Raw genomic sequence first — 27610 nt, 5'->3', positions numbered from 1 at the left:
GAATAGTAAGGTGAATGGTGTACAATAGTCAGGAAAGTGGTGTAGAAAAGTCAGGTAAATGGTGTAGAATAGTCAGGTGAGTGGTGTAGAATAGTCAGGTGAGTGGTGTAGAATAGTCAGGTTAATTGTGTAGAATAGTCAGGTGAATGGTGTAGAATAGTTAAGTGAATGGTTAGAACAGTCAGGTGAATGGTGCAGAATGGTCAGATGAATTGTTCAGAATAGTCAGGTGAATGGTGCAGAATGGTCAGGTATATGGTGCAGAATGGTCAGATGAATGGTGCAGAATGGTCAGGTCAGTGGTGTAGAACAGTCTGGTATGAATCGTCAGACAATTGGTGGAGAATGGTCAGATGAATATTCCAGCATGGTCAGGTGTATTGTGCAGAATGGTCAAATGAATGGTGTGGAATGGTCAGTGAATGGTGAAGAACAGTCAGGTGAATGGTTTAGAATGGTAATGTGTATGCTTAAGAATCGTCAGCTAAATGGTGCAGAATGGTCAGGTGTTTGGTGCAGAATGATGTAGAATAGTCAAATGACTGGTGTAAAATGGTCAGATGAATTGTGGAGATGAATGGTACAGAATGTTCAGGTTGATGGTGCAGAATGGTCAAATGAATGGTGCAGAATTGTCAGGTGAATGGTGCAGAATGGTCAGGTGTATGGTGCAGAATGGTGAGATGAATGGTGCAGAATCGTCAGGTGTGTGGTGCAGAATAGTGATATGAATGGTGTAGAATGGTCAAATGAATGGTGTAGAATGGTCAGATGACTGGTGTAGAATGGTCAGATGAATTGTGGAGATGAATGGTACAGAATGTTCAGGTTGATGGTGCAGAATGGTCGAATGAATGGTGCAGAATGGTCAAATGAATGGTGCAGAATTGTCAGGTGAATGGTGCAGAATGGTCAGGTGTATGGTGCAGAATGGTGAGATGAATGGTGCAGAATGGTCAGGTATATGGTGCAGAATAGTGATATGAATGGTGTAGAATGGTCAAATGAATGGTGTAGAATGGTCAGATGACTGGTGTAGAATGGTCAGATGAATGGTGTAGAATGGGCAGATGAATGGTACAGAATGGTCAAATGAATGATGCAGAATGGTCAGATGAATGGTGTAGAACAGTTAGGTGTATGGTGCAGAATGGTCAGGTGTCTGGTGTAGAATGGTCCAATGATTTGTGTAGAATGGTCAGGTGAATGGTGTAGGATGGTCAGATGAATGGTGTATAATGGTCAAATGAATGGCTCAGAATGGTCAGATGAATGGTGCAGAATGGTCAGGTGTATGGTTCCTAATGCTCAAATCAATGATGTATAATGGTCAGATGAATGGTATAAAATAGTCAAGTGTATGGTGCAAAATGGTCAAATGAATTTTGTTGAATGGTCAAATGAATGGTGCAGAATGATCAGTTGAATGTTGCATAATGGTCAGATGAATAGAGCAGGATGGATAGATGTATGTTGCAGAATGGTCAGATGAATGGTGTAGAATAGTAAATGAATGGTGTATAATGGTCAGATGAATGGTGCAGAATTGTCAGGTGAATGGTGCAGAATGGTCAGGTGAATGGTGCAGAATGGTCAAATGTATGGTGCAAAATAGATGAATGGTTGAAAATGGTCAGCTGTTTGGTGCACACTGGTCAAATGAATGGTGTAGAATGGTTAGATGAATTAAGCAGATGAATGGTAATGGTGCAGAATGGTCAGATGAATGGTGTAGAACAGTCAGGTGAATGGTGCAGTATGGTCAGATGAATGGTGCAGGTGCAGAATGGTCAGATGAATGATGCAGATTGGTCATGTGTATGGTACAGAATAGTCTTATGAATTGTGTAGAATGGTCAAATGAATGGTGTAGAATGATCAAATGAATGCAGTAGGATGCTCAGATAAATGGTGTGTAATGGTCAGATGAATGGTGCAGAAGTCAGATGAATTTTGTAGAACAGTCAGGTGTATGGTGTAGAATGGTCAGAATAATGGTGCAGAATGGTCAGGTATTTGGTTCCAAATGGTCAGATGAATGATGTAGAACATTCAGATGAATGGTACAAGATAGTCACATGTATGGTGCAAAATGGTGAAAAGAATTTTGTAGAATCATCATACGAATGGCGTAGAATGGTCAGATGAATGGTGTAGAATGGTCAGATGAATAGTGTAGAATGGTTAGATGAATGGTGCGGAATTATCAGGTGAATGGTGCAGAATGGTCAGGTTTATGGTGCAGAATGGTCAGGTGTATGGTGTAGAATGGTCAGATGAATGGTTCAGAATGGTCAGGTGTATGGTGCAGAATAGTCAGATGAATGGTTCAGAATGGTCAGGTGTATGGTGTAGAATGGTCAGATGAATGGTGTAGAATGGTCAGATGAATGGTACAGAATGATTAGGTGTATGGTGCAGAACGGTCAGATGAATGGTGTAGAATGGTCAGGGGAATGGTGCAGAATGGTCAGATGAATGGTGTAGAATGGTCAGGGGAATGGTGCAGAATGGTCAGATGCATGGTGCAAAATAGATGAATGGTCAAAAATGGTCAGGTGTGTGGTGCAGACTGGTCAAATGAATGGTGTAGAATGGTTAGATGGATTATTTAGATGAATGGTAATGGTGCAGAATGGTCAGATGAATGGTGTAGAACAGTCAGGTGAATGGTGCAGGTGCAGAATGGTCAGATGAATGGTGCAGATTGGTCATGTGTATGGTAGAGAATAGTCTTATGAATTGTGTAGAATGGTCAAATGAATGGTGTAGAATGGTCAGATGAATGCTGTAGGATGGTCAGATAAATGGTGTGTAATGGTCAGAAGAATGGTCAGATGAATGTTGTAGAACAGTCATGTGTATGGTGTAGAATGGTCAGAAGAATGGTGCAGAATGGTCAGGTATTTGGTTCCAAAGGGTCAAATGAATGATGTAGAATGGTTAGATGAATGGTACAAAATAGTCACATGTATGGTGCAAAATGGTGAAAAGAATTTTGTAGAATGGTCATATGAATGGCGTGGAATGGTCAGGTGAATGGTGTAGAATGGTCAGATGAATGGTGCAGAATGGTCAAATGAATGGTGCGGAATTATCAGATGAATGGTAGAAAATGGTCAGGTGGATGGTGCAGACTGGTCAAATGAATGGTGTAGAATGGTCAGATGAATTATGCAGATAAATGGTTCAGAATGATTAGGTGTATGGTGCAGAATGGTCAGATGTATAGTGCAAAATAGATGAATGGTTGAAAATGGTCAGGTATATGGTGCAGACTGGTCAAATGAATGGTGTAGAATGGTCAGATGAATTATGCAGATAAATGGTTCAGAATGATTAGGTGTATGGTGCAGAATGGTCAGATGTATAGTGCAAAATAGATGAATGGTAGAAAATGGTCAGGTGTATGGTGCAGACTGGTCAAATGAATGGTGTAGAATGGTTAGATGAATTATGCAGATGAAAGGTAATGGTGCAGAATGGTCAGATGAATTTTGCAGAATGGTCAGGTGAATGGTGCAGACTGGTCAAATGAATGGTGTAGAATGGTTAGATGAATTTTGCAGACTGGTCATGTGTATGGTACAGAATAGTCTTATGAATTGTGTAGAATGGTCAAATGAATGGTGTAGAATGGTCAAATGAATGCTGTAGGATGGTCAGATAAATGGTGTGTAACGGTCAGATGAATGTTGTAGAACAGTCAGGTGTATGGTGTAGAATGGTCAGAAGAAAGGTTGGGTATTTGGTTCGAAATGGTCAAATGAATGATGTAGAATGGTCAGATGAATGGTACAAAATAGTCACATGTATGGTGCAAAATGGTGAAAAGAATTTTATAGAATGGTCAAATGAATGGCGTAGAATGGCAAGGTTAATGGTTTAGAATGGTCAGATGAATGGTGTAGAATGGTCAGATGAATGGTGCAGAATGGTCAAATGAATGGTGTGGAATTATCAGATGAATGGTGCAGAATGGTCAGGTTTATGGTGCAGAATGGTCAGGTGTGTGGTGTAGAATGGTCAGATGAATGGTTCAGAATGGTCAGGTGTATGGTGCAGAATAGTCAGATGAATGGTTCAGAATGGTCAGGTGTATGTTGCAAATGAATGGTGTAGAATGGTCAGATGAATTATGCAGATGAATGGTACAGAATGATTAGGTGTATGGTGCCTAATGATCAGATGAATTGTGTAGAATGGTCAGATGAATGGTGCAGGTGTAGAATGGTCAGGTGATTGGTGCAGGATTGTCATGTGTATGGTGTATAATGGTCAGACGAATGGTGCAGATTGGTGATGTGTATGGTACAGAATAGTCTTATGAATTGTGTAGAATGGTTAACTGATTTGTGTAGAATGGTCAAATGAATGGTGTAGGATGGTCAGATAAATGGTGGATAATGGGCAGATGAATGACGCAGAATGGTCAGATGAATGGTGTAGAACAGAAGGATGTATGCTGTAGAATGGTCAGATGAATGTTGCAGAATGGTCTGGTGTATGGTTCGTAATGGTCAAATGAATGATGTAGAATTACCAAAGAGTCACATGTATGGTGCAGAATGGTGAAATGAATTTTGTAGAATGGTGATATGAAAGGTGTAGAATGGGCAGATGAATGGTGCAGAATGGTCAGATGAATTATGAAGATGAATTGTGCACAATGGTCAGGTGTATGGTGCAGAATGGTCAGATGAATGGTGCAGAACGGTCAGGTGAATGATGTAGAACACTCGGTTGAATTGTGCAGAATAGTCAGATGAATGGTGCAGGTTCATTAATGGGCAGGATTGCCAAATGAATGGTGTAGAATGGTCAGATGAATGGTGTGGAGCAGTCAGTTGTATGTTGTAGAATGGTCAAATGAATGGTGCAGAATGGTCAGGTATATGGTTCCTAATGGTCAAATGAATGATGTAGGATGGTCAGATGAATGGTACAAAATAGTCACGTGCATTGTGCAAAATGGTGAAATGAATTTGGTAGAATGGTCATATGAATGGTGTAGAATGGTGAGATGAATGGTTTAGAATGGTCAGAGCAATGGTGCAGAATGGTCAAATGAATCATGCAGAATTGTCAGGTGAATGATGCATAATGGTCAAGTGAATGGTATAGAACTATCAGGTGAATGGTGCTGAATGGTAAAATGAAAGGTGTAGGATGGTTTGATGAATGGTGCACAATGGTCAAATGAATGGTGTAGTATGGTCAGTTGAATGGTGTGGAACAGTCAAATGAATGGTGCAGAATGGTCAAGTGAATGGTGCAGATGAATGGTAAAGAATGGTCAGGTGAATGGTGCAGAATGATCAGGTGAATGTTGCAGAATGGTCAGATGAATGGTGCAGAATGGTCAGGTGTTTGGTGCAGAATGGTGTTGAATGGTCAAAAGACTGGTGTAGAATGGTCAGAAGAATTGTGCAGAGGAATGGTCAGGTGAATGGTGTAGAACACTCATGTGAATGGCGCAGAATGATCAGATGAATGGTGCAAATGCAGAATGGTCAGGTGAACGGTGCAGGATTGTCATGTGAATTGTGTAGAATGGTCAGATGAATGGTGTAGTATGGTCAGGTGCATGGTTCCTTATGGTCAAATGAATGATGTAGAATTGTCAGATGAATGGTAGAAAATAGTCAAGTGTATGGTGGAAAATGGTCTAATGAATTTTGTAGAATGGTCAAATGACTTGTTCAGAGTGGTCAGTTGAATGTTGCATAATGGTCAGATCAATGGAGCAGGATGGACAAATGTATGTTGCAGAATGGTCAGATAAATGGTGTAGAATAGTCAAATGAATGGTATAGAATGGTCATATGAATGGCACAGAATGGTCAGATGAATGCTGCAGAATGGTCAGGTGAAAGGTGAAGAATAGGTGAATGGTGTAGAACAGGTGAATGGTGCAGAATGGTAATGTGTACCCTTCAAAATGGTCAGATAAATGGTGCAGAATGGTCTTATTGCTGGAGTATAATGATCAGATGAATCTTGCAGAATGGTCAAATGAATGGTGCATAACAGTCAGGTGAATGGTGCAGAATGGTCAGGTGTATGTTGCAGAATGGTCAGATGAATGCTGCAGAAAGTTCATGTGTATGGAGCAGAATAGTAAGATATATGGTTCAGAATGGTCAGGTGTATGGTGCAGACTGGTCAAATGAATGGTGTAGAATGGTCAGATGAATTATACAGATGAATGGTATAGAATGGTCAGGTACATGGTGCAGAATGGTCAGACAAATGTTGCAGAATGGTCATGTGAGTGATGTAGAACAATCATGTGAATTGTGCAGAATGGTCAGATGAATGGTGCAGGTGCAGAATGGTCATGTGAATGGTGCAGAATGGTCACATGAATGGTGTAGAACAGTCAGTTGAATGGGTTATAATGGTCAGGAGTTTGGTTCTTAATGGTATTGAATGGTCAAATGACTGGTTTAGAAGGGTCAGATGAATTGTGGAGATGAATGGTACAGAATGTTCAGGTTTATGGTACAGAATGGTCAAATGAATGGTGAGCGTCCGCCTCGGATGCAGGAGGTCGTGGGTTCAATCCCCGGCCGAGTCATACCAAAGACTTACAAAAACGGTAGTAACAGCTGCCTCGCTTGGCGCTCAGCATTAAGAGGTTAGTGTTAGGACTGGTCGGCCCGGTGTCAGGATAATGTGACTGGGTGGGACATCATGCTACATGTCTGCGGCATGATGCTCCAGAGCTAGACATCACTATAAACTGCCACATTGCAGACATTGTAGCGATATGACTGAAAAATTGTTAAAGCTACGTTAAAAATCCAAATCACAACAACAACAACAACAAATGAATGGTGTTTAATGGTCAGACAAATGGTGCATAATGGTCATGTGTATGGTTCCTAATAGTCAAATGAATGATGTAGAATGGTCAGATGAATGGTACAAAATAGTCATGTGTATGGTGCAAAATGGTGAAATGAATTTTGTAGAATGGTGTAGAATGGTCTGGTGAATGGTGTCGAATAGTCAGATGAATGGTGCTGAATGGTCAAATGAATTGTTCAGAATTGTCAGGTGAATGGTGCAGAATGGTCAGGCGAATGGTGTAGAGCTATCAGGTGAATGGTGCTGAATGGTCAAGTGAAAGGTGTAGAATGGTTAGATAAATGATGCACAATGGTCAAATGAATGGTGTAATATGGTCAGTTGAATGGTGTGGAACAGTCAGGTGAATGGTGCAGAATGGTCAGGTGTTTGGTGCAGAATGGTGTTAAATTGTGAAATGACTGGTGTGGAATGGTCAGATGAATTGTGCAGAGGAATGGTACAGAATGTTCAGGTTTATGGGGCAGAATGGTCAGATAAATGGTGCAGAATGGTCAGTTGAATGGTGTAGAACAGTCATGTGAATGGTGCAGAATGGTCAGATGAATGGTGCATATGCAGAATGGTCAGGTGAATTGTGCAGAATTGTCATGTGTATGGTGTATAATGGTCAGATGAATGGTGCAGAATGGTCAGGTGTATGGTGCAGAATAAGCATATGAATGGTATAGAATGGACAAATGAATGGCATAGAATTGTCAGATGAATGGTGTAAGATGGTCAGATGGATGGTGTTTAATGGTCAAATGAATGGTCAGATGAATGGTGCAGAATGGTCAGGTGAATGGTGGTGAATGTGCAGAATGGTCTTATTAATCGTGTATAATGGTCAGATAAATGGTGCAGAATAGTCAAATGAATGGTGCAAAATTGTCAGGTGAATGGTGCAGAATGGTCAGGTGTATGGTGCATAATGGTCAGATGAATGCTGCATAATGGTCAGGCGTATGGTGCAGAATAATCATGAATTGTGTAGAATGGACAAATGAATTGCGTAGAATGTTTAGATGAATGGTGTAGGATGGTCATATGAATGGTGTAGAACAGTCCAATGAATGGTGCAGAATGGTCAGATGAATGGTGCAGAATGGCCAAGTATATGGTTCCTAATGGTCAAATGAACGATGTAGAATGGTCACATCAGATGATTGGTACAAAATAGTCAGGTGTATGGTGTAAAAGGGTCAAATGAATTTTGTAGAATGGTCAAATGAATGCTGCAGAATGGTCAGTTGAATGTTGCATTATGGTCAGATGAATGGAGCAGGATGGACAGATGTATCTTGCAGAATGGTTAAATGGTGTAGAATGGTCAAATGAATGGCACAGAATGGTCAGATGAATGGTGCAGAATGGTCAGGTGAATGGTGCAGAATGGTCAGGTGAATGGTGAAGAACAGTTGAATGGTGCAGAATGGTAATGTGTACCATTTAAAATGATGAATGGTGCAGAATGGTTAGGTGAATGGTGCAGAATGGTCTTATTGATAGTGTATAATGGTCAGATGAATGGTACAGAATGGTCAAGTGAATGGTGCATAATTGTCAGGTGAATTGTGCAGAATTGTCTGGTATATGGTGCATAATGGTCAGATGAATGCTGCAGAATGGTCATGTATATGGAGCAGAATAGTCAGATGAATGGTTCAGAATGGTCAGGTGTATGGTGCAGACTGGTCAGATGAGTGGTGTAGAATGGTCAGATGAATTATGCAGATGAATGGTACAGAATGGTCAGGTGCATGGTGCAGAATGGTGAGACAGATGTTGCAAAATGGTCAGGTGAATGGTGTAGAAGTCATGTGAATTGTGCAGAATGGTCAGATGAATGGTGCAGGTGCAGAATGGTCAGGCGAATGGTGCAGGATTGTCATATGAATGGTGCAGAATGGTCATATGAATGGTGTAGAACAGTCAGTTGTATGGTGTAGAATGGTCAGATGAATGGTGCATAATGGTCATGTGTTTGGTGCATAATGGTGTTGAATGGTCAAGTGACTGGTTTAGAATGGTCAGATGAATTGTGCAAATGAATGGTATAGAATGTTCAGGTTTATGGTGCAGAATCGTCAGATAAATGGTGCAGAATGGTCAGGTGTTTGGTGCAGAATGGTGTTGAATGGTCAGATGACTAGTGTAGAATGGTCAGATGAATTGTGCAAATGAATGGTACAGAATGTTCAGGTTTATGGTGCAGAATGGTCAGATGAATGGTGTAGAATGGTCAGATGAATGGTGTTTAATGGTCAGACGAATGGTGCATTATTGTCATGTGTATGGTTCCTAATGGTCAAATGAATGATGTAGAATGGTCAGATGAATGGTGCAGAATGGTCACGTGTGTAGTGCAAAATGGTGAAATGAATTTTGTAGAATGGTCATATGAATGGTGCAGAATAGTCAGATGAATGGTGCAGAATGGTCAAATGAATGGTGCAGATATGTCAGGTGAATGGTGCAGAATGGTCAGTTGAATAGTGCTGAATGGTCAAATGAAAGGTGTGGAATGGTTAGATGAAGTTGCACAATGGTCAAATGAATGGTGTAATATGGTCAGCTGAATGGTGTCAAACAATCAGATGAATGGTGCAGAATGGTCATGTGAATGGTGCAGATGAATGGTTTATAATGGTCAGTTGATTGGTGTAGAATGGTCAGATGAATGGTGGAGAATGGTCAGATGAATATTATAGAATGGTCATGTGTATTGTGCAGAATGGTCAAATGAATGGTGTAGAATGGTCAGTGAATGGTGCAAAATGGTCAGATGAATGTTGCAGAATGGTCAGATGAATTGTGCATAATGGTCAGGTGAATGGTGAAGAACAGTCAGAGGAATGGTGCAGAATGTTTAGATGAATCGTGTAGAATGGTCAAATAAATAGTGCAGAATGGTCAAATGAATTTTGTGGAATGGTCAGGTTAACGGTCAAATGAATGGTTTAGAATGGTCAAATGAATGTTGCAGAATGGCCAGTTTAATGTTGCATAATGATCAGATGAATGATGTAGAAAGGTCAAATGAATTCTGAAGAATGGTCAGGTGAATGGTGTAGAATGGGATAATGAATGGTGCAGAATTGTCAGGTGAATGGTGCAGAATGGTCAGATGAATGGTGTGGAATGGTGAAATGAATGGTGCAGAATGGTACAATGGTGCAGAATTGTCAGGTGTATGGTACAGAATTGTCTGATGAATTGTGTAGAATGGTGAAATGAATGGTGTAGAATGGTGAAATGAATGGTGTAGGATGGTCAGATGAATGGTGTATTATGGTCAGATGAATTGTGCAGAATGGTCATATGAAAGGTGTAGAATGGTCAGATGAATGGTGTAGAATGGTCAGGTATATGGTTCCTAATGGTCAAATTAATGATGTAGAATGGTCAGATGAATGGTACAAAATAGTCACATGTATTGTGCAAAACGGTGAAATGAATTTTGTAGAATGGTCATATGAATGGTGTAGAATGGTCAGATCAGTGCTACAAAATAGTCACATGTATGGTGGAAAATGGTGAAATGAATTTTTTAGAATGGTCATATGAATGGAGTTATGGAAAATTATGTTCCAATATCGTAAAGACCAGTTCCCTAATTTGTTTAAATTGTCCCAAATTGCAGTGGTTTTCCAATTACAAACAGCAGATTAAGAGATGGGATTTAGTTCACAAAATCGAATTCACACTTCTCTGAGGAATAGGTTGACACCAGAAACAGTTAATAAACTGATGGCTATTTTCAGATACAAGGGAGTCATATAAGACATTTTCCCATTTGCAGAGGCTTTGAAGAAGTGGAGTGAGAAGAAGCAGAGGAGAATATTTACCAGCTGAGCTAAATTCAGATAAATGCAGATACCTTGTTGTGAAAGAAGTGATATAAAATCATTAAAGTCTTTTCTTAACTTAGGTATGCTTATTCTTTATAATACTGTTGTTACCCATCAACTACCATTCAGCAATGTCCCCCACAATTCCACCCTCTGGAAGTTGGTATGGGGCACCTCCCCCTCTTAAAAAAATTCCTGGAGTTGTCTGACCAGTCATGCTCCAGTCAGCTGGCACTGGTCACCATTATTTTAGCACCAGCCACTGGGAGACCCTCTGTTCAAATAGGAATTAGGTTGAGACCCCCCCCCCCCTTTCTCCACATTATTGTTGAAACCCACAAGGGACTGTTAGTTAATGTTCTGGCACCAGATGAGGATCAGATTGGCATCCCCACTTCACTGTTATTGACTGTTATTCCCAGTTATTCCACTCAATCCTTGCAGGATCCAGGGTCAACCAGTGCAGGAAAGTGATTGTTACTTTACTTTTATGCATCCTTGGTCTTCAGGCTCTTGGCCTCTTTCTAGAGAGATCAATGTTTCAATCCATGGGCCAACTTTGTCCTTTCATGAAGTGGAGACTGAACAGATGGAAGGGGGTAGGATCTCTTCTCCCAAATGACCAGGACAATTGTGGGATGAAGTTCCCATTACCCTCATATCTTCAGGTTGGAGTTTTTTGCTGTGGGTTTAACACCATTTTAAGCACATGATAAGCTGTGCATGGTGGCCAGTATAATCTCTGGAGGAAGAACCTGTGAAAACCCCAGTTAACACCACCGACCCTTTGGAAACTACTGGCAAGCTTTCTCACATACCAACATTGACTGAGCATAAGTCTCAACCCCACATGGACAGAGATGAGAGCAACCAGATTAACTTGGGGCCAGAGTCCTGCTTCACAGGAGTGAAAGCAGGATGATGATGTTATGTCAGTCTTCATAGACTCAAATCAGTTTGACTTAGAACTCCCAATTTCCTGTCATCCCATGTGGTGGAGAAGGAAGATATTTGGTCTTCTGACAAGTTGGTTAATGATGTTTACAATCTCCATGCCCAGATTTGTGCCGTAACAATTTGGGCTTGGAGGAATTTTTTTTTGCATGAGGAATTTTTGAGGATGGAGACCACAGCCTCAGTCAGGAATGCCATAAGTTACTTCAACTGGGAAGTCTTCATCAACCTGCAAGATGTGTGCTTTAACATCCCAATGTCCTCACATGAAATAACTCTAGATTTTTGTGGGCAGAGAGACCTTCCAGTTTTGTGCTCTGTCATATGGCCTATTTCTACAACCAGACTCTTGGGAGTAGTAGTTGTCCACCTAAGGTCGCTGGTAGTAGGAGAGGAGGAGGCTCACACTCACCACTGTGTGTTTCGGTTTGGAATCTCCTTTGCTGGGTAACCTCAAAAGAGATCACACTCCAAGTTTGACACATTCCAGGTAAGAAGAATATTTTGGTGGATAGTCTGTCAAAGTAAGGAAAAGGTAGTCCTCATGGAATGGTAGCAGATTTCCTGTTCCTTCTTTGGGATACACCATTTGATAGACATGGAACATATTCCCCATTTACATGTACACAGTTCCTGCCTAGAAGACCTAGGCAGTGAATGCTTTCAGCCTAAAGTGGATACAGTTTTATAGTAGTTGACATTCCTACCATAAGGATGAGTATTTCCTTGTCTTTTTTCCTGTTTTGGGTGGTAGTGGTGGTGGGTCATCAGACTACTACTGAATTGGCAAATTTAATACCAACAGGTATTAGTAATGCTGATATTAAAGTTCAGTTTTTATGGTGGTAAGGTACAGGTAAAACAAAGTTATATGATGCATTAGTTGCCTTGTTCCCTCCTCCACCTCACATTGATGCCCCACTAACAATTTTCTTCTTTAGAAAAGATAATAACTGCTGGATGTGTGCCAGGTCATTAGGCATGCTTCTGGAATCTTCCAGAAAGTTCCTCTTTGGGAGGATGAGTTCTTGTAATACTGACAAGGGTAACTTCCATGCTGGAAAGGTTAAGCTATGCAATAACAACGTGTATGTATTGTATAAATAAAAGTAGTTTTACCACCCTTTCCCAGTCTACATTGTTGTATTATGTTTTCAGTCATTTTGAGGTCTTCACACATGCTATCAGACCTTGACAGTTTTGTATTTGCTAGTGTCACCATATGCCTCAAGCATATTCTTGCAGTGTAGCTTTTGGTTTTGCCACATCAGCTTTGCCCTGGGTTAAAATGCTAATTGATTGTTGTTGTACTTGTCACTAAGAATCTCAGAAACTACCATGTTATGGAGTAACGTAGTTGTCTGTCAGTGACCCAAATTTTTAAATCGTCAATTGTTCCACCTTGCAGCTGCTTATAGTCAGGATGAATGGTATTATTCATCTGTGGCATTGCAAACTGGGTGTTGAAAGAATTCCTGGAGGTGGCATTATTGACAACATTGCCTGTTGTGCGAAAGCTTATCAAGATTGATAAAGGGGGCCTTTGCATGGTAAAGTTAACTGGCCCATCTCCATTGTAAAAGATGGCACTGAGGCACTCCTCATCATTTAGTCTCAGAAGGGATTGCAAGCCAGGGCTAAGCCACACTTCATAATTGACTGGGACCATGAACAGTTTGGCCTTGGAAACCATGAGCAACAGGTGTGGAATTGGATCGTTTACCTGCTGTACAAGCATATCAAAGTTGTAGAGGCCTGTTTCAATTTTTTAATGGTGTATTCTGCAAAGTACTACTAACTGGTTGTCATTGAAAGAATGTACCAACCAAACCATTAGGTGCTAAATTGGAGACCAGCCACGAGGCGTGCCAAAAAGTTGTCAGTATACTGTAACAGACGGATTGCCTCCTAATTTTGTACAGTTGTGTATACAATAAACATGGTATTTGCACTTGTTCATGATGACATTAGACACCTTTAGCTTTAATAGGAATGCAAAAGAATAGACCTGAGGGGTGTACAAGATAGTGCTGGTAGGACGTGACTTCAGATGGACCACTGGCCATGATCATCAAATAACGCAGATTTCTTGTCAGCTTTCCTGCCATTTTCATCAAGTACAAAAATATGACTATTTGTTACTCTGAATGAATATAAATTTGGCAAAATGCACCAGTGATATTTTGGAAGAACCAGTTTAACTATGCAGTTTGGTGTGCATTGGCAGGTTGAGGTGTCATTACAAGGTTAGGGTTGCGAACAACAGTATGGGCAAACTGCTCTTTTTCATATCTACGATCAGATAAGAATGATGGCTCAAGTATCCATTTCCACAGGACTTGGCCTTGAATGCCCTTTGCAAACCACATAACTACTTTGTCTATGAACAAGTTAGTGCTGAGTAGTGGGTTTCTTTCTAATGGTTCCCCTTGTTGAGAACTTGAGATGGTATATGAGTGTTTTGCAGAGCCTACACCTACTAAATATACCTATGCAGCAGGTAGGATTGAATAATGGAAAAATTACTGACAAAATTAAAGGGGTTAATCTGATGGGTCTACCACTGCTTTGATAAGTCGCAGCTTTACTGAGGCCAGGGTTGAGCATAAGACAGCATCTGAATGCATGATTGGGCCATCCTGGGCATACATAGATGTCAGATATTGGAACCAGCCTGACTTTTGATATTGAGAAGGAATTTCTGGGTGACATAGAAGATGCTGCAAGCCTAAAACTGGTGTTGAAACAAAGGAGTCATCACCCCCTCTGATGGCAAACAGATAAAGGAACTGAATTCCTTAACCAAGCTTTCCAAAAGGAATTGAAGAAAAGAGACATTCATAAACATTGGGAAACATTTTCTACACATGTTAAAAGAATGCATGTGGAAATATTTTACACATCAACACACCGTCAAGCACATTGATGTCTTAATGCACCTGGTCAAAACTTACAACCAATCTTACCATCGCAGCATAAGATGCACCCCCAAAGAAGTGACTCCCAACAATGGTTATTTACCTAACTGGGCTACCGAATTGTTTCGTGTCACTGGATGAGTGTGTGGCCATCCTCCTCCCGTCTATAAATTGGAAGACATGAACAGCGAAGCATTAAAAGGAATTTTATACTTTCCCAAGTTATAACAAGTGACCTAAAAAAAAATATGTATGACATCGAAAGCTTTCTCGATCAAAGAACCCATAAAGTAGTCAAATGCTGAGTCAAAGAAGTGAAAGTGCATTGGGAAGGATATCCCCCATGTTTTTAATCTTGGATCGATGCTTCGCAAGCATAAACAGAAGTGACCATCATGCCAATCAACACAGCAGTAGCAACCACTCCCTCTCAGAACTCCTCTCTTCAAGATCTACAAAGGCCACAGTGAGCCACTCCTTGTAGGATACAGAAGAAATAAAAATTCATAACTTAAATTTTTTGTCACTTAGTTTGGGTTATCATGCAATGATATATAGTTGTCCAATATTTTCTGTAGATGGCCTTGGGAGCAGTTATGTTGTCCCAGCTATTTGTGTGTATTACTGTATAACTGCCAGATTTTTTATTCCAGAGATGGCCCTGGGAACAGCAGATATCTCACTCCAGATACAACTGTACTGATTGGTAACTGTCCAAGTTCTTTTTTTGTTTTTTACAAATGAACCTGGAAGCAGCAGTTCTCTCACTCCAAATATTTCTGTGTATTGATCTTTTGTAGTATAACTGTCCAGTTTCTTTTGTTTTCTACAGATGGCCCTGGGAGTAGCAGTTATCTCACTCCCAATATCTCTGTGTATCAAGTGGAAGAGAGTCAGAAAGCAGTAGACATCATATGCAGAGCTACATGTAATCCAGAATGCTCATGTAGGTGGATGAAAGGCAGTGTACACATAAATAGCAGTAACATTCTATCCCTCGGGATTGTATGGAGAAATATGACTGGGAACTACACTTGTGAGGCATTCAACACCATCCGAGGGCAATGGAGAGGATCCAACATATCGATGGAGGTCATTGTCAAATGTATGTATTTATCATATATACTAAGTGTTATCAACAGATAATTTTGACATTTAAGTAAATTTGTGTAGCAGTTTTTGGAAGCGAATTTAATGTTGTCTAATGAATGATTCCTGTGGACTTCTTTAAAACTACAACAAATTAGTTATAGTGCTGGATCAGTTGCAGATAAAACTTGGTGTATATTTTTATAAATAGGGTTAGTAGCTCACTGGTGTAAGGTTTGGTTTAACTTGCTTCTGTGAAAGTACAGGAAAGTTCACTGTTCTTGGATTTCAAAATAATACCCTTAATTGTTATTAATTTTAAATAAGTTTTGATATGCACCATGGTTTTCACGAAACTTTGGTTGAGTTAAATTGTTAACATTCTTCATTGTTTAGTGGAGTTATTGTCCTTGATTGCCACACCCACCCACATTCATTTTCCTCAAAATAACTCCATTAAATTAATATTCTATTTCAGCCAAAGTTTTTAAGTAGTTTGATATTGATGATGGTTTGGTTTAATTTGAATGTCAGCAGTCTTCTTTTTCATTTAGCAAAATTTTAGCCTTGGTTTGACTCAACCAATTTTATTTCAAACAGCACTGTGTGTGATTGAATTTCAGCCAGATTTAATAGTTTTAATAGATGCCTTGACATTGATAGGTATGTGTGCATATTGTAAAACACATTAAATTCAAGGTGTTTCAAATTTTCATGGTTATTGTGGGTGAGCCAGACTGATTATTAAGTCAAAACAAAATATCAAACAAGTCAACATTCTTCCCCCATCATATGCAATAAAACAGCATCATCTGTTTCTTTCTTTATTTTAAATCAATAGATAGTGTTGAGAATGTGCAATATTTCCAACTTGATGGAAGTCATTATCAGATGTGTGTATTTACTGTATTTATTATAGATACTTATTATAGTCAACATATAATTTTGTCATTTAAATAAATGTGCTTATAATATTTTTCAATTAATAATTATTATGCACTTCTTTTAGCAAGTATGATCAATTATACTGCTTGCTTGATGCAGAAAATAGAGAACATTATATGGTTATTGATTGAGTTGGTGTATACTATAGTTTAACTTGCTTGCGGTAGAGTACAGTGTTGTTGGATTTCAAATAAAGTTGATATGCTGCTTGATGTCAGTAAGACATTGGGTGGGTTAAATTGTCAGTATCTGCATCATGTTTTAGTGGAGTTACAGCCCCTGATTGTCAGCTTACCAACCTTTAAACAAATTTAGTATGCAGCTTGATTATGATAAGACCTTGGTTGAAATTGAGTCAGCTTTATGCATTGTCATTTAGTTGAGTTATATGATTTTCAAACCTGCTCAAATTCATCATCAAAATAAATTCTTATGTTACGAGTCTATGCTCGTAAAATAACTTACAGAAAAGAGTGAAAGACAACAAGCTTTGTAAACTTTAATAAATAATTTTATTTCCATAGAATACAATTTGAACATGAGAAGAAAACAAATTACGGGGTTACAAATTAAATCCCAAAATAATCCAAGATTTCCAGACATAAGTCCTAGTAATTTAAAGTCCTGAATAATATTCAGTTAAAGTCCAGAAAAAAATCCCAAAACTGAAGTCTATGATGTGCCTGTGATAACTATTCAAGTGTTGATGTGTCAACAGTCTTTGAATCACAGCTGTGTAATTTTAGCTCTGAATATACTATAAATTACAGTGAATGTCTCTATCCAAGAACTTCATCAGAGCAATTTTGTATTTTCAGAGACAATCACTTGAATTCTATAACTTGAACAAAAAAGATTCCAGCCCAGAACTACTGGTCACAACATATAATATACAACTTGAAAGTCCTCACAATTACAAGATTATGTAGTTCTCTACTTGACCTTAGGTCACAATTAGCATTTTCTAAAAAGAAAAACCATTACCTAATGGAAAATAACATTCTAGAATGATTTTGATGTTTACAAAATTGAAACCATAACCTGTAAAATTCACTTAGGAAAGTCCTAAACCCTGACCCAAATAAACAGATTTACTTCTTCTGTTAATAAGGATTCTGATATTAAGCTATTACACATAGAGAATAATTTAGCTATGTATTACATGTAGTTGTTTACATAAAATGAAATTTTAAAAAAGTCAGTCAGGTCAAGCAGAAATGAACTCAGTTTTGGATAAGGTCAAGTCCAGCATACAATGTTACATTACAATAGCATGTAATGAAATAAAATTAACTAACTAGCTAACAATTAAATTAAATGTACATAACACTTAATTATCATTCGATTTTAAGCAGACTATAATCATTTATTGGAGTTACTTGTCAAACCCACCACTTTTGTTTCCATATATTAACATCCTTAATTATTACAGAGTTTAAACCAAATATGGTATGCGGCTTGATTATCATGAGACTTTGAGTTAGATTTTCAGCATTCAGTATTTTTATATGGGATTATAGCCCTTCGTTGCAAAACTGACCAATTGCTGTTTTATAACACCCTTATTTAGTATTGGATTTCAACTTAAGTTTATAGGCCATTTGATGTTAATGAAGCCTTCGCAGAGTTTGATTGTCAGCATTCTCCATCATCATTTACTTAAATGATATCCCCTGATTTAACCCACCCAATTTTGTTTCAGCACAGTGCCTTTATCTATGATTGGATTTCAACAAAATTCAATGCACATTTTTCATATCTTCATATTGATATGGGTTAAAGGCACATCAGCACATTATTGGTAGAGTTCCAGGCAAAGTTTTAAAATGTAAATTTTTGATGGTCCTTGGTAATTGGTAGCATCAGTTTGTCAGCATTCTTTGCCTTTATTTAGCAGAGTTATTGTCCTTGGCTGTCAGATCTGTTCACTTATATTTCTGCGAAATTACTACAAAAAAAAATTAACCACTGCAAGTGATGTTTAGGGTGGATACTGTAATCTGTCCATCCAGCTGTCATTTGTTGGTTCCTTAATTCTATCTTCTCCAGCCTCCTGAGCTGCTTGAGGTTTATTTGACAATGTTTGCTGTTTAGCAATGTAAAATCGAGCAAATTCTCTTGACAGTTCATAACCTTATACAATTTGTATAATTGTTTATAAATGTCACTGAAAAGATAGGAAATTAAATACCAAAGGTTATTGTTGAAGTTTGATAATGATGACTGAACATGGACAGTGACTTATCTCCTAATTCATTTTGATCAAGTCATGTGTGATCATGTGTGGATAACTTGACATTCTTTTGGGGTGATGTGTTGTGGACATGTTCGTGTGCATCAGTTGAATGATTTTACTTTTAGGTCGGAAGATTTTTGTCATTTTCACCTGAAATGCAAGTAGGAAACACATTTTGGGTGCTACTTCTGAATACATCCAATTATATCTGCTTCTAAGAGATTTTCATTTAGCTAGATGCCTAATTATATTAGAAACATCATTTTTAATGGCAATTTCACTCGTGTATGTGCAGAAGGGTAAAGGTTGGATTTTTTTTGGTGCTTATTGGACCCATCATTTTCATGTCATGGCCACGGTTTACTCCATATCTCATACTTATCATGCTTTTTGCAAAGGTTCACCTGTCCATGTGCAGTTCAGACCAGTCTGCCTTAGATCTCAGGCCAAAATGTCTAAATTCCGGACACAGAACATTGGGTTGCAAAAATTAGGTTTTTCCCTCTTGATTTTGTAATGCTAGTAGAAATTCCAGATTATTTGGTATAATTTTAGAGCTACATCTGCCTATGCTTTTGTAATACCACGAACTTTGGTGTATCTTAAATTACTGTGATGCTACAGAGCTTGGAAGTAGGGTACAGCCTCTTGACATATAAATGCACCACTCTGCCTTAATGAGTTAATGAATATGTGAGATCATACCCCAAAACTATCAGTATCAGTGCAGGTTGGGGGTGGGGTTGTTTTATTGGACTAGGTCTAAAGTGTTATGACAGTAAAGGTGTTTAAGTAATATAGGTGTTGACTACTTGTTGCCCACTGCATCTTTAGTCTTTAATCGTCTTGCTTTTTATACTGGCATTAAAATACTTAGAGTTGCAGCATTGTCTGATGGCACATTTGAGTGGGTTTAAAGTTTCTGAGAAATAACTGTATCTAATGCAGATTTTTGTGTAATTTTTGCCATTAGAATTGATTGCAAGGTTTAGTTTTCATCAGGACCTTCCAAATTTGCTAAGCCTAAAAATTTCATTTGATAAACAACAAATTTGTTTAAGCCACTATCTGCATGCAGGTTAATGATGTTGATTGGTAGACAATGGTATACATGGATGGCTGGTTCCTGGAACTGTCCTGGTAACCACCTCTTGAAAAATTAAGTTATTCTAGGTTGTATCTCTTGTCTACTCTTGCTTTTAGTAATGCGGTATATCTTATTTCCATTTCCTAATCTCTTGAGTGCCACTACTACCTCAGCCTCCTTTGGTGGATCAACATACATGCTCTGGGATTGTGTGGATAGATTAGTGGCATCTTCTGACTCTAGCGGAGAGATTGGCAGGTGGCTTGTTTAGCAGCTGGGAATAGTATTTTGTCCATCATTCTAGCTTTAGCATCCTATTTTAGAATCCTTGCTACTCCTTGCTAGATCCTCTAGCTAAGGCTTATTCTGCCTTAAATTTTAGCTTTTTTAAAGCCCAGTTTTGCTTATCCACTATGAAATGTTTCTTTCAGATCCCACCCAGATTGGTAATAAGCTATAAATTGCCTTGGCAGCTCTTCTAGATTTTATCACAGCTTACTGTCTTTTTTAACACTCTTTGCTTCACTCTGATGTTGTTTGGCAATGTTGTTCATTGCAACATGGTAACACTCCCAGGATTGCCCCTTGCCATGTGGGGCACTTCAGTAGTATCATATCTCACATATTTTGTGCATATCTTTTGACAGAACTTAAGTTTGGTGAATGTGGCAGCAATGACTGGTTGGTGATCAGAGTCAAATTCAAATGATCATGTGAACATGACATTGGGATTTAGGTGAACTCCATCTCTTGCCTATGTAATTAATCAAGGCATAACTAAGGAAACCTTTCCATTTCAACTGATGGCAGCCAAGGTTATGCATATTTATAAAATGGGTTCAGAATCAAATCCAGATAATCTGATAATTGCAGACCAATGATAGCATAATGCTAGAAAGACATGTTTCTAAACATATCTATGGTTACTTTTCAGAGTACAATTTAATTCACCCATCACATTCTGGATTTAGATGGAACCATTCATGTCAGTCTGCATTACCCAACAGTGCTCAAAGAATTTTTTTTTTAAACACAGGCCCAGGGCTGGCGACTTAAATAAACTCACAAGCCTAGACTGAAATTCCACAAGCATGGATTCTGATTTCCACTTGCCCAAAATTTAATGTATTTTAAATTTTATCACACAACGTTGCAATTGCTACAGTTTGAATATAAATTTAATAGGGTTTAAAGGTGTTTGTAGGTACCGGGTAATGCAAGTGTCATTAGTGTTCATCACTTCACTCAACTGGTGACTGGATGATCCTGATATTCAAACTTATCTGCTAGATTCTCTTGAGTGAATCCTGGTCAAAGTTAACATATGTTGATGTGTTGTGTGCAGAATGTACACAGAATTAATAGCCCCCACCCCTTATATTCTTTTTCTTGCTGGTGTGCTTCTTAAAGTAAAACTCCCTCAACCAAGAGTTCTGAAATTTACTTTTGTTGACCTTTGCTGATAGTTAATTGTTTCCTAAATCAACTTAAAAAAATGAATTACACTTAATTCGACAACTGAAATAATCATGCTTTGCATTCTATATATGCAGTAAAAATCCTACTGCAAAGAAACATTGCTGCTGTTTACAAACTTGTGAAAAATATAATACATATTGCTTAAACATTCTCATTCAAGGCAGTGATATGTAATAACTTTTGTTATTATACATGCATCCAGCATCTCTTTGATTTATCCATAATGGGATGTTCTACCTCCTGGTCCTACCTAAGCAAATTAGCACAGTGGTAGTTTCTTATGGCCAATGGAGAATTGATTGTAACTATATAGTTTGGTTTTGGAATGTTTTTGACTTAATTGACCATAATCAATGATATTGAAACTTTAAAAGTACAATGTTCTCACTTATTGCTCTCATGGGGTCTAATTTTGGACCCCAGTTATTAATGCTGTTTATAACTACTTCGATATGTACAACATTCAAAAACTGATCTTTATGCTGATGATATTACTTTGCAGAGGTAAAATTATAATATTAACAATAATTTGATGAATATTGTATGTAAAGTTGAAAATTGATTAAATAAGATATTTATATATCTCAAAGAAACAAGGAAATATTGCTTGCAATGTGGCAGAGATTATCACTGAGCAAAAATCCAGATTTTGGACTTGTATATTGAAAATAATATAATTGAATTGAAGTAACAGTATATTATTATTATCTGCAGAGACTCATTGAATATATAGTATTATCATCCAGAGACCAATATATATATATATATATATATATATATATATATATATATATATATATATATATATATATATATATATATACATATATACACATATATATCTTAAGCCAACCATATAAAAATGCTTGAAAGACATGTTTGTAAACATCTCAGTGGTTACCTGTCAAGTACTATTTAATTACCTATCACAATCTGGATTTAGACAGAACCACACCTGTAAGCCTGCACAAACAAAACACCTTGATAAATGGTTGATTCTTATGAACAATGAAGAATTGCTTGGAACTATATAGTTAGATTTAGAATATTTTTGACTTAGTTGACCATAAGTTGATTGGTTTGAAACTTGAAAAGTTCAAATGTTTTCACTTGTCCTCTCATGTAGTCTAATTTATGGACCCATTTATTCATGTTGTTTTATAATTACTTTCTCCAATATGGACAACGTTCAAACACTGATTTTATGCTCTGAGATTACTTTGCATAGCCCATATTCTGACATCAAAACTTTGACCGAACAACTAGATGAAGATTTATGTGAAGCTGAAAATTGGTGCTGGCTAGATAACATGTATGCATCTCGAAGAAACAAACAAAATGTTGCTTGGAATGTGGCAGAGATTATCAGTGAACATAAATACAAATTTTGACTTGTATACTGGAATAAATCTAATTGAAAGGAAATAATAGTATATTTTAAGTATTGGCATTAGATTCATTGAATATATTATTATAATTAGTAGGAGTAGTGGTAGTAGCAGTGGTTAGCCATATTGATAGTGTGTTTTCCTTAAACACTCTTCCATATATGTAGTTGGTCCTAAATGAAAATGATGCCAATGTGACATCCCAAACAAATCTTGTAAGTTCTGTTTCTCCTAAACAGATTGTCATATCACTACAAAAACAAAACACTTTTTTACTTGCATTATATAGTTATATGTTTGTTCCTATATTAAGATGGCACTAATCTAATCTCCAAAATGGCTGCCTTTATGGTCATCCTGGAAAAAATCTTGATGTGGTAATTTTCTGTTGGTATAACCTTTAACCTCAACATTATTCCAAGATATTGCTGGTTCTTAATGGAAATTCTGTTCATCTGGCTTGCAACATCATACTCTAGGGCCATCTACAGTACAGCTGAAATCCAAGCATTGTGGTGGGGGACTTAATCTCTCCACTTTTGCTCTGTGATAATGCTCCGCATTGGAGCAATAAAATACCTACAAATCACCACCACACCTTGGCCAAGTATGCCAATAGCCTCTTCACCATAGAGGGGGCCCCGAGTGGCCGAGTGGTCTAAAGCGCTCTTCATTACGGATCACTGCCATCTCACCTCTGTCTGCGGCAGTTCGAGTCTAAGATTCAGCCAATGTGGGCATGTGAGAAAGCTTGCCAGTAGCTTCTCGTGGGTCGGTGGTTCTTTCCGGGGTTTTCCGGGTTCTTCCTCCACCATTAATACTGGCCGCCATGTATAGCCTATCGTGCTGAAAAATGGCGTTAAACCCCACAACAACAACAACTCTTCACCATAGAATGGCTGATCGGCATTACTAATTGACATTTGAGGAGCCAATCAATGATGAACACCCATGGATAAACCTTATGAAACTTCCACTGTTAATCACAGGACCATAATTTGGGTTGTAAAGTACAATGCACCAAGTCTGATGGTTTTGTGTTAGAGTGCACCGTTCCCATGCTGAAATTGACATTGTCTTCTGATGCTAACATTTTATAACAGCGTTTACAATGGTCACTGTCTTTATTTCTGCAGAACATCTGCTCAAGCCAAGTCTTTATTAGAGAGACACCATTTAAGTTTCTGTGGGGTTATTTTTTTTTAAACAAGCTTACGGTATCTTGTGATGAATGAAAAAAGTTTTAAAAAAAATAAAGAACAATATAGACCCATAAATTAAATGACCAGTACAGTACCTTACAATATAAATGCAGTCAGGATTGAACTAAGGCTCTTAACTGCATACATGTATATTCATTCGTGTTACTGGGTCATTACTTTAAGGACTAAAATATGCTTATCATTTAAGTGTAAATTCAGTGATTTCTGTTTTGTTGCTTGTTTTGTTTTTAATAAAAGTGGCTGTCATCAGGTATTTAAATGTACATAGCTCAGAGGATACTTTTCATGTTTAAATGGTAAGATAACTTTAGACTGTTGAAGAGAAGCTTGATAAGGTCTCATCAAGTCAGTGCATATGTTTGTTCAGATTTTTGTTAATAACGTAAAAGTGCTCTTATGTATATTTGATTTAATTTATATTTGATTTAATTTAATTGTTTGTTTGTTAGTTTTAAATTTTGTATTCCATTACATGTTATTATAATGTAATTTTATTTACTAGATTTGACATTTTCTAGAAATTCATTTTCCAGAAATCCAATTCAGTTTGACCTATTTTTTATAAACACTAATAATAGAAACTTTATATATAATGCTGACCTTGATTCAGAAATCAGTAAGAGTTGAAGTAAGCAACTTTTTTTATTTTTATTCTTTTTTAGAGTAGATTCATAAAGCGAAATCGAAGCCATACTTGGAGTATGTGGCAAACAAAATGTAGCAATTGTTTCAAACTCTGGTTTTTCCATAGGATTGACCCACATCCAGGCATCTGTTTTGCACCTTAGCTATGGTAGATTTATTATTGATGTATTGAGATAGAATAGTCAGTCTTGCCATAACACTTGAGAAGTCAGAGTGTTCTATGTTTTATGTGACCAGTTTGAGTTGAATTTTTATTAATTTTCTTCATCATTATTTTAATTTTAATAGATTATTTTTCCCTGGAAATGCTTGTGCTCTAAATTAATTCTTGGACAAGGACAGTTATCAAAATTTATAAAGAATTCAAACACTGGAAGATTATTTTCTGTGATGTAACAAAGAACTGTTGACACATCGGTATGGCACTGACCACAGCATACGTCATCGCCTTCCATTTTGGATTTCATCAGGATTTTAACTTCGTTTCATTAGGACATTTTATTACTAGGATTTCTATTTTTGAATTCTTGGATTATGTTTGGATTTGATTCATAGAACCATAAGTTCTTTTTCTTATTTTTACCTTGTTTTTCTAGGGAAATAAATTATGTTAAATTTGGAATGCTTGTTTTCACTCTTTTCTCGGTACATTTTGTAAGATCCTAAATGTATGAGTGTAAACTTGTTGCAAAAGGTGTTAATCAGCCTTTTGTAAATAAAAAATACATTAGGATTAGTACAGTTTTTGAGGCATTGCATGCCTTTGAAATGAAATAAAAATGTGGGTAGGGTGGAGGTGGGGTTACAAATTTCGCTACTCCTCCCATCATAACTGCATTGGTTGGTGTCTTGCACTGTTTGATTATTGGACCCCCATCATTATAACCATTTGCAGAGTCTTAATTTCAATATAACAGTATAACAATAAAAAAATGAATGACATTCGTCCATCGGTGTCGATGAGGACCATTTAATGTCATCGATTCACTGGGGCTGGGTCCAGAGATGGCTTATCAGTCTGGTCCGGACCCGGAAGAGTCTGTTGCAGTGGGGACATGGATGTGCAGGTTGCTGACTGGGAGTTGCAGAACTGCCATTCCTGGATTTGTGCAGATCATGTTTCTCAGCTGCGTCTGCCAGTCTTTTCTGCTCAAAGGCTGTCACACCAGCATTGACTTGACTGCACCAAGCAGATCAATTAGCAGCGACACTCCCCCAGCTGTCAGGATTAATGCCTAAGTTCTTCAGCAAGGTCTTGAGGGTGTCCTTGTACCTCTTTTTTTGACCACCGTGAGATCTTTGCCTTGCTGTAGCTCTCCATAGAAGATCTTAGGTAGGTGTTCTACTGGTATGCAGAGAACATGGGCAGTCTATCGAGTATGGTGTGGATGCTTGTCACACCGGCCTGAGTGAGAACCTCTGTGTACAGTACCTTGTCCTGCCATCTGATTTTCAGTAGTTTTCTCAGGGAGCTCATATGGAAGTGGTTCAGTTTTTTAACATGGCAGCTATACACAGTCCAGGTCTCACAAGCATCAAGGAGCGTGGAGAGAACAACTGCTGCATAGACTTTGAGTTTGGTGGCAAGATTGATGCCTCTCCTATCAAATGCCAAATGTTATGCTGGCTTTGGCAATCCTGGTGTTGACCTCGTCATCTATGTGGACTGCTAGTTAGACGGTGCTGCTGAGGTATGTAAACCTGCCTACATTTTTGAGCTTTTGGCCATTGACAGTGATGGATGGTTCCAGGTAATATTCTCCAGGAGCTAGCTGATGCAGAACCTTAGTCTGGCTGGTAGAGATGGTGAGTCTGAAGTTGGTGCATGCTGTGGATAAAAGGTCCACGCTCTGTTACATGCCTGCCTCCATGCTGCAGTTGAGGGTACAGACATCTGCAAACAGGAGGTCACAAATGTTCTTAACTTGGACTTTGGTTTTGGCTTGGAGCCTCCTCAAGTTGAACAACTTCCCATCCAGACGTATCGAATACCTACTCCCACATTGCTGTCCTTGAAAGCATCCATCAACATTGTGGAGAACATGAGGCAGAAGAGAGTGGGGGCTAAGACGCATCCTTGTTTCACACCATTCGTAACTGCAAAGGGTTTGGAATAGTTACCCTGGTCCTGGATTCTGGCAAGCATGCCATCATGAAAATGCCTCACCATTTCAATGAAGACTTCAGGACATCCAAATTTGGCCATGATCTTCCAAAGGCCTTCCTGGCTGACAGTGTTGAATGCCTTAGTCAGGTCTATGAAGGCATTGTATAGCTGGACATTTGTTTAAAACATTTTTCTTGCTTCTGCCTGGCAGCTAAGATAATGTCAATAGTGCCTTTCTGATGCCACACTGACGTTCTGGAGTTGGCCATGATCTAGGTGTTCTATGAGTCTGTTCAGCCTGGCGAGGACCATGCCAGTGCTGAAGAGTAGAGAGATTCCTCTATGGTTGTTGCAGGATAGTTGATTGCCTATGCATTTGTAAATATGGATTGTAGATGCATCTTTGAATTCCTGGGGTATGCATTTCATCTTTCACATTCACAGAACATCTCTGGTAGTTTTTCCACTAGCTTAGGCCTACCAGACTTGTAGATCTCAGCTGGGATGGAGTCTGCTCCTGTAGTTTCCCACTAGACATGAGCTCAGTAGCCTTAAGAGTTTCTAGCACTGTTGGAGGGTCAGCCAATCTCTCGTTGATCTCCAGCTGGGGTAGATGGTTGATCACTTCTTCGTTGATGGAAGAAGGTCTGTTGAGGATACCGTCAAAGTGTTCCGCCCCACAGTCCAGTATCTTCTCCTTCACGGTTATGAGAGTGTTGCCATCGGAGCTCAAGAGTACAATTATAAACAATTGCAATTATAAGAGTTCTGAATTTATTATGGTATAAACTGTTGGGCATTATCTAAGCTGTGTGTGATTCAGTAACTGACAG

General features: G+C 38.3%; 1 protein-coding gene across 1 annotated transcript in view; it reads left to right on the top strand.

The window, feature by feature from the left end:
- Positions 1-277: 277 nt before the first annotated feature.
- The window catches only part of LOC149774861 (neural cell adhesion molecule 2-like), a 125516-nt gene continuing 98183 nt past the window's right edge, over positions 278-27610 (top strand). The window contains exons 1-3 of the mRNA XM_089944669.1: positions 278-440; positions 11216-11305; positions 15411-15683. Coding sequence (XP_089800795.1) covers positions 278-440; positions 11216-11305; positions 15411-15683 — 526 coding nt within the window. The remainder of the gene's footprint in view (positions 441-11215; positions 11306-15410; positions 15684-27610) is intronic.

The sequence above is a fragment of the Sinohyriopsis cumingii genome, unplaced genomic scaffold (genome assembly GCF_028554795.1).
Source record: "Sinohyriopsis cumingii isolate HCF-2022 unplaced genomic scaffold, ASM2855479v2 utg000127l, whole genome shotgun sequence".
Lineage (NCBI taxonomy): Eukaryota > Metazoa > Mollusca > Bivalvia > Unionida > Unionidae > Sinohyriopsis > Sinohyriopsis cumingii.
This window is presented reverse-complemented; position numbering and strand designations above follow the sequence as displayed.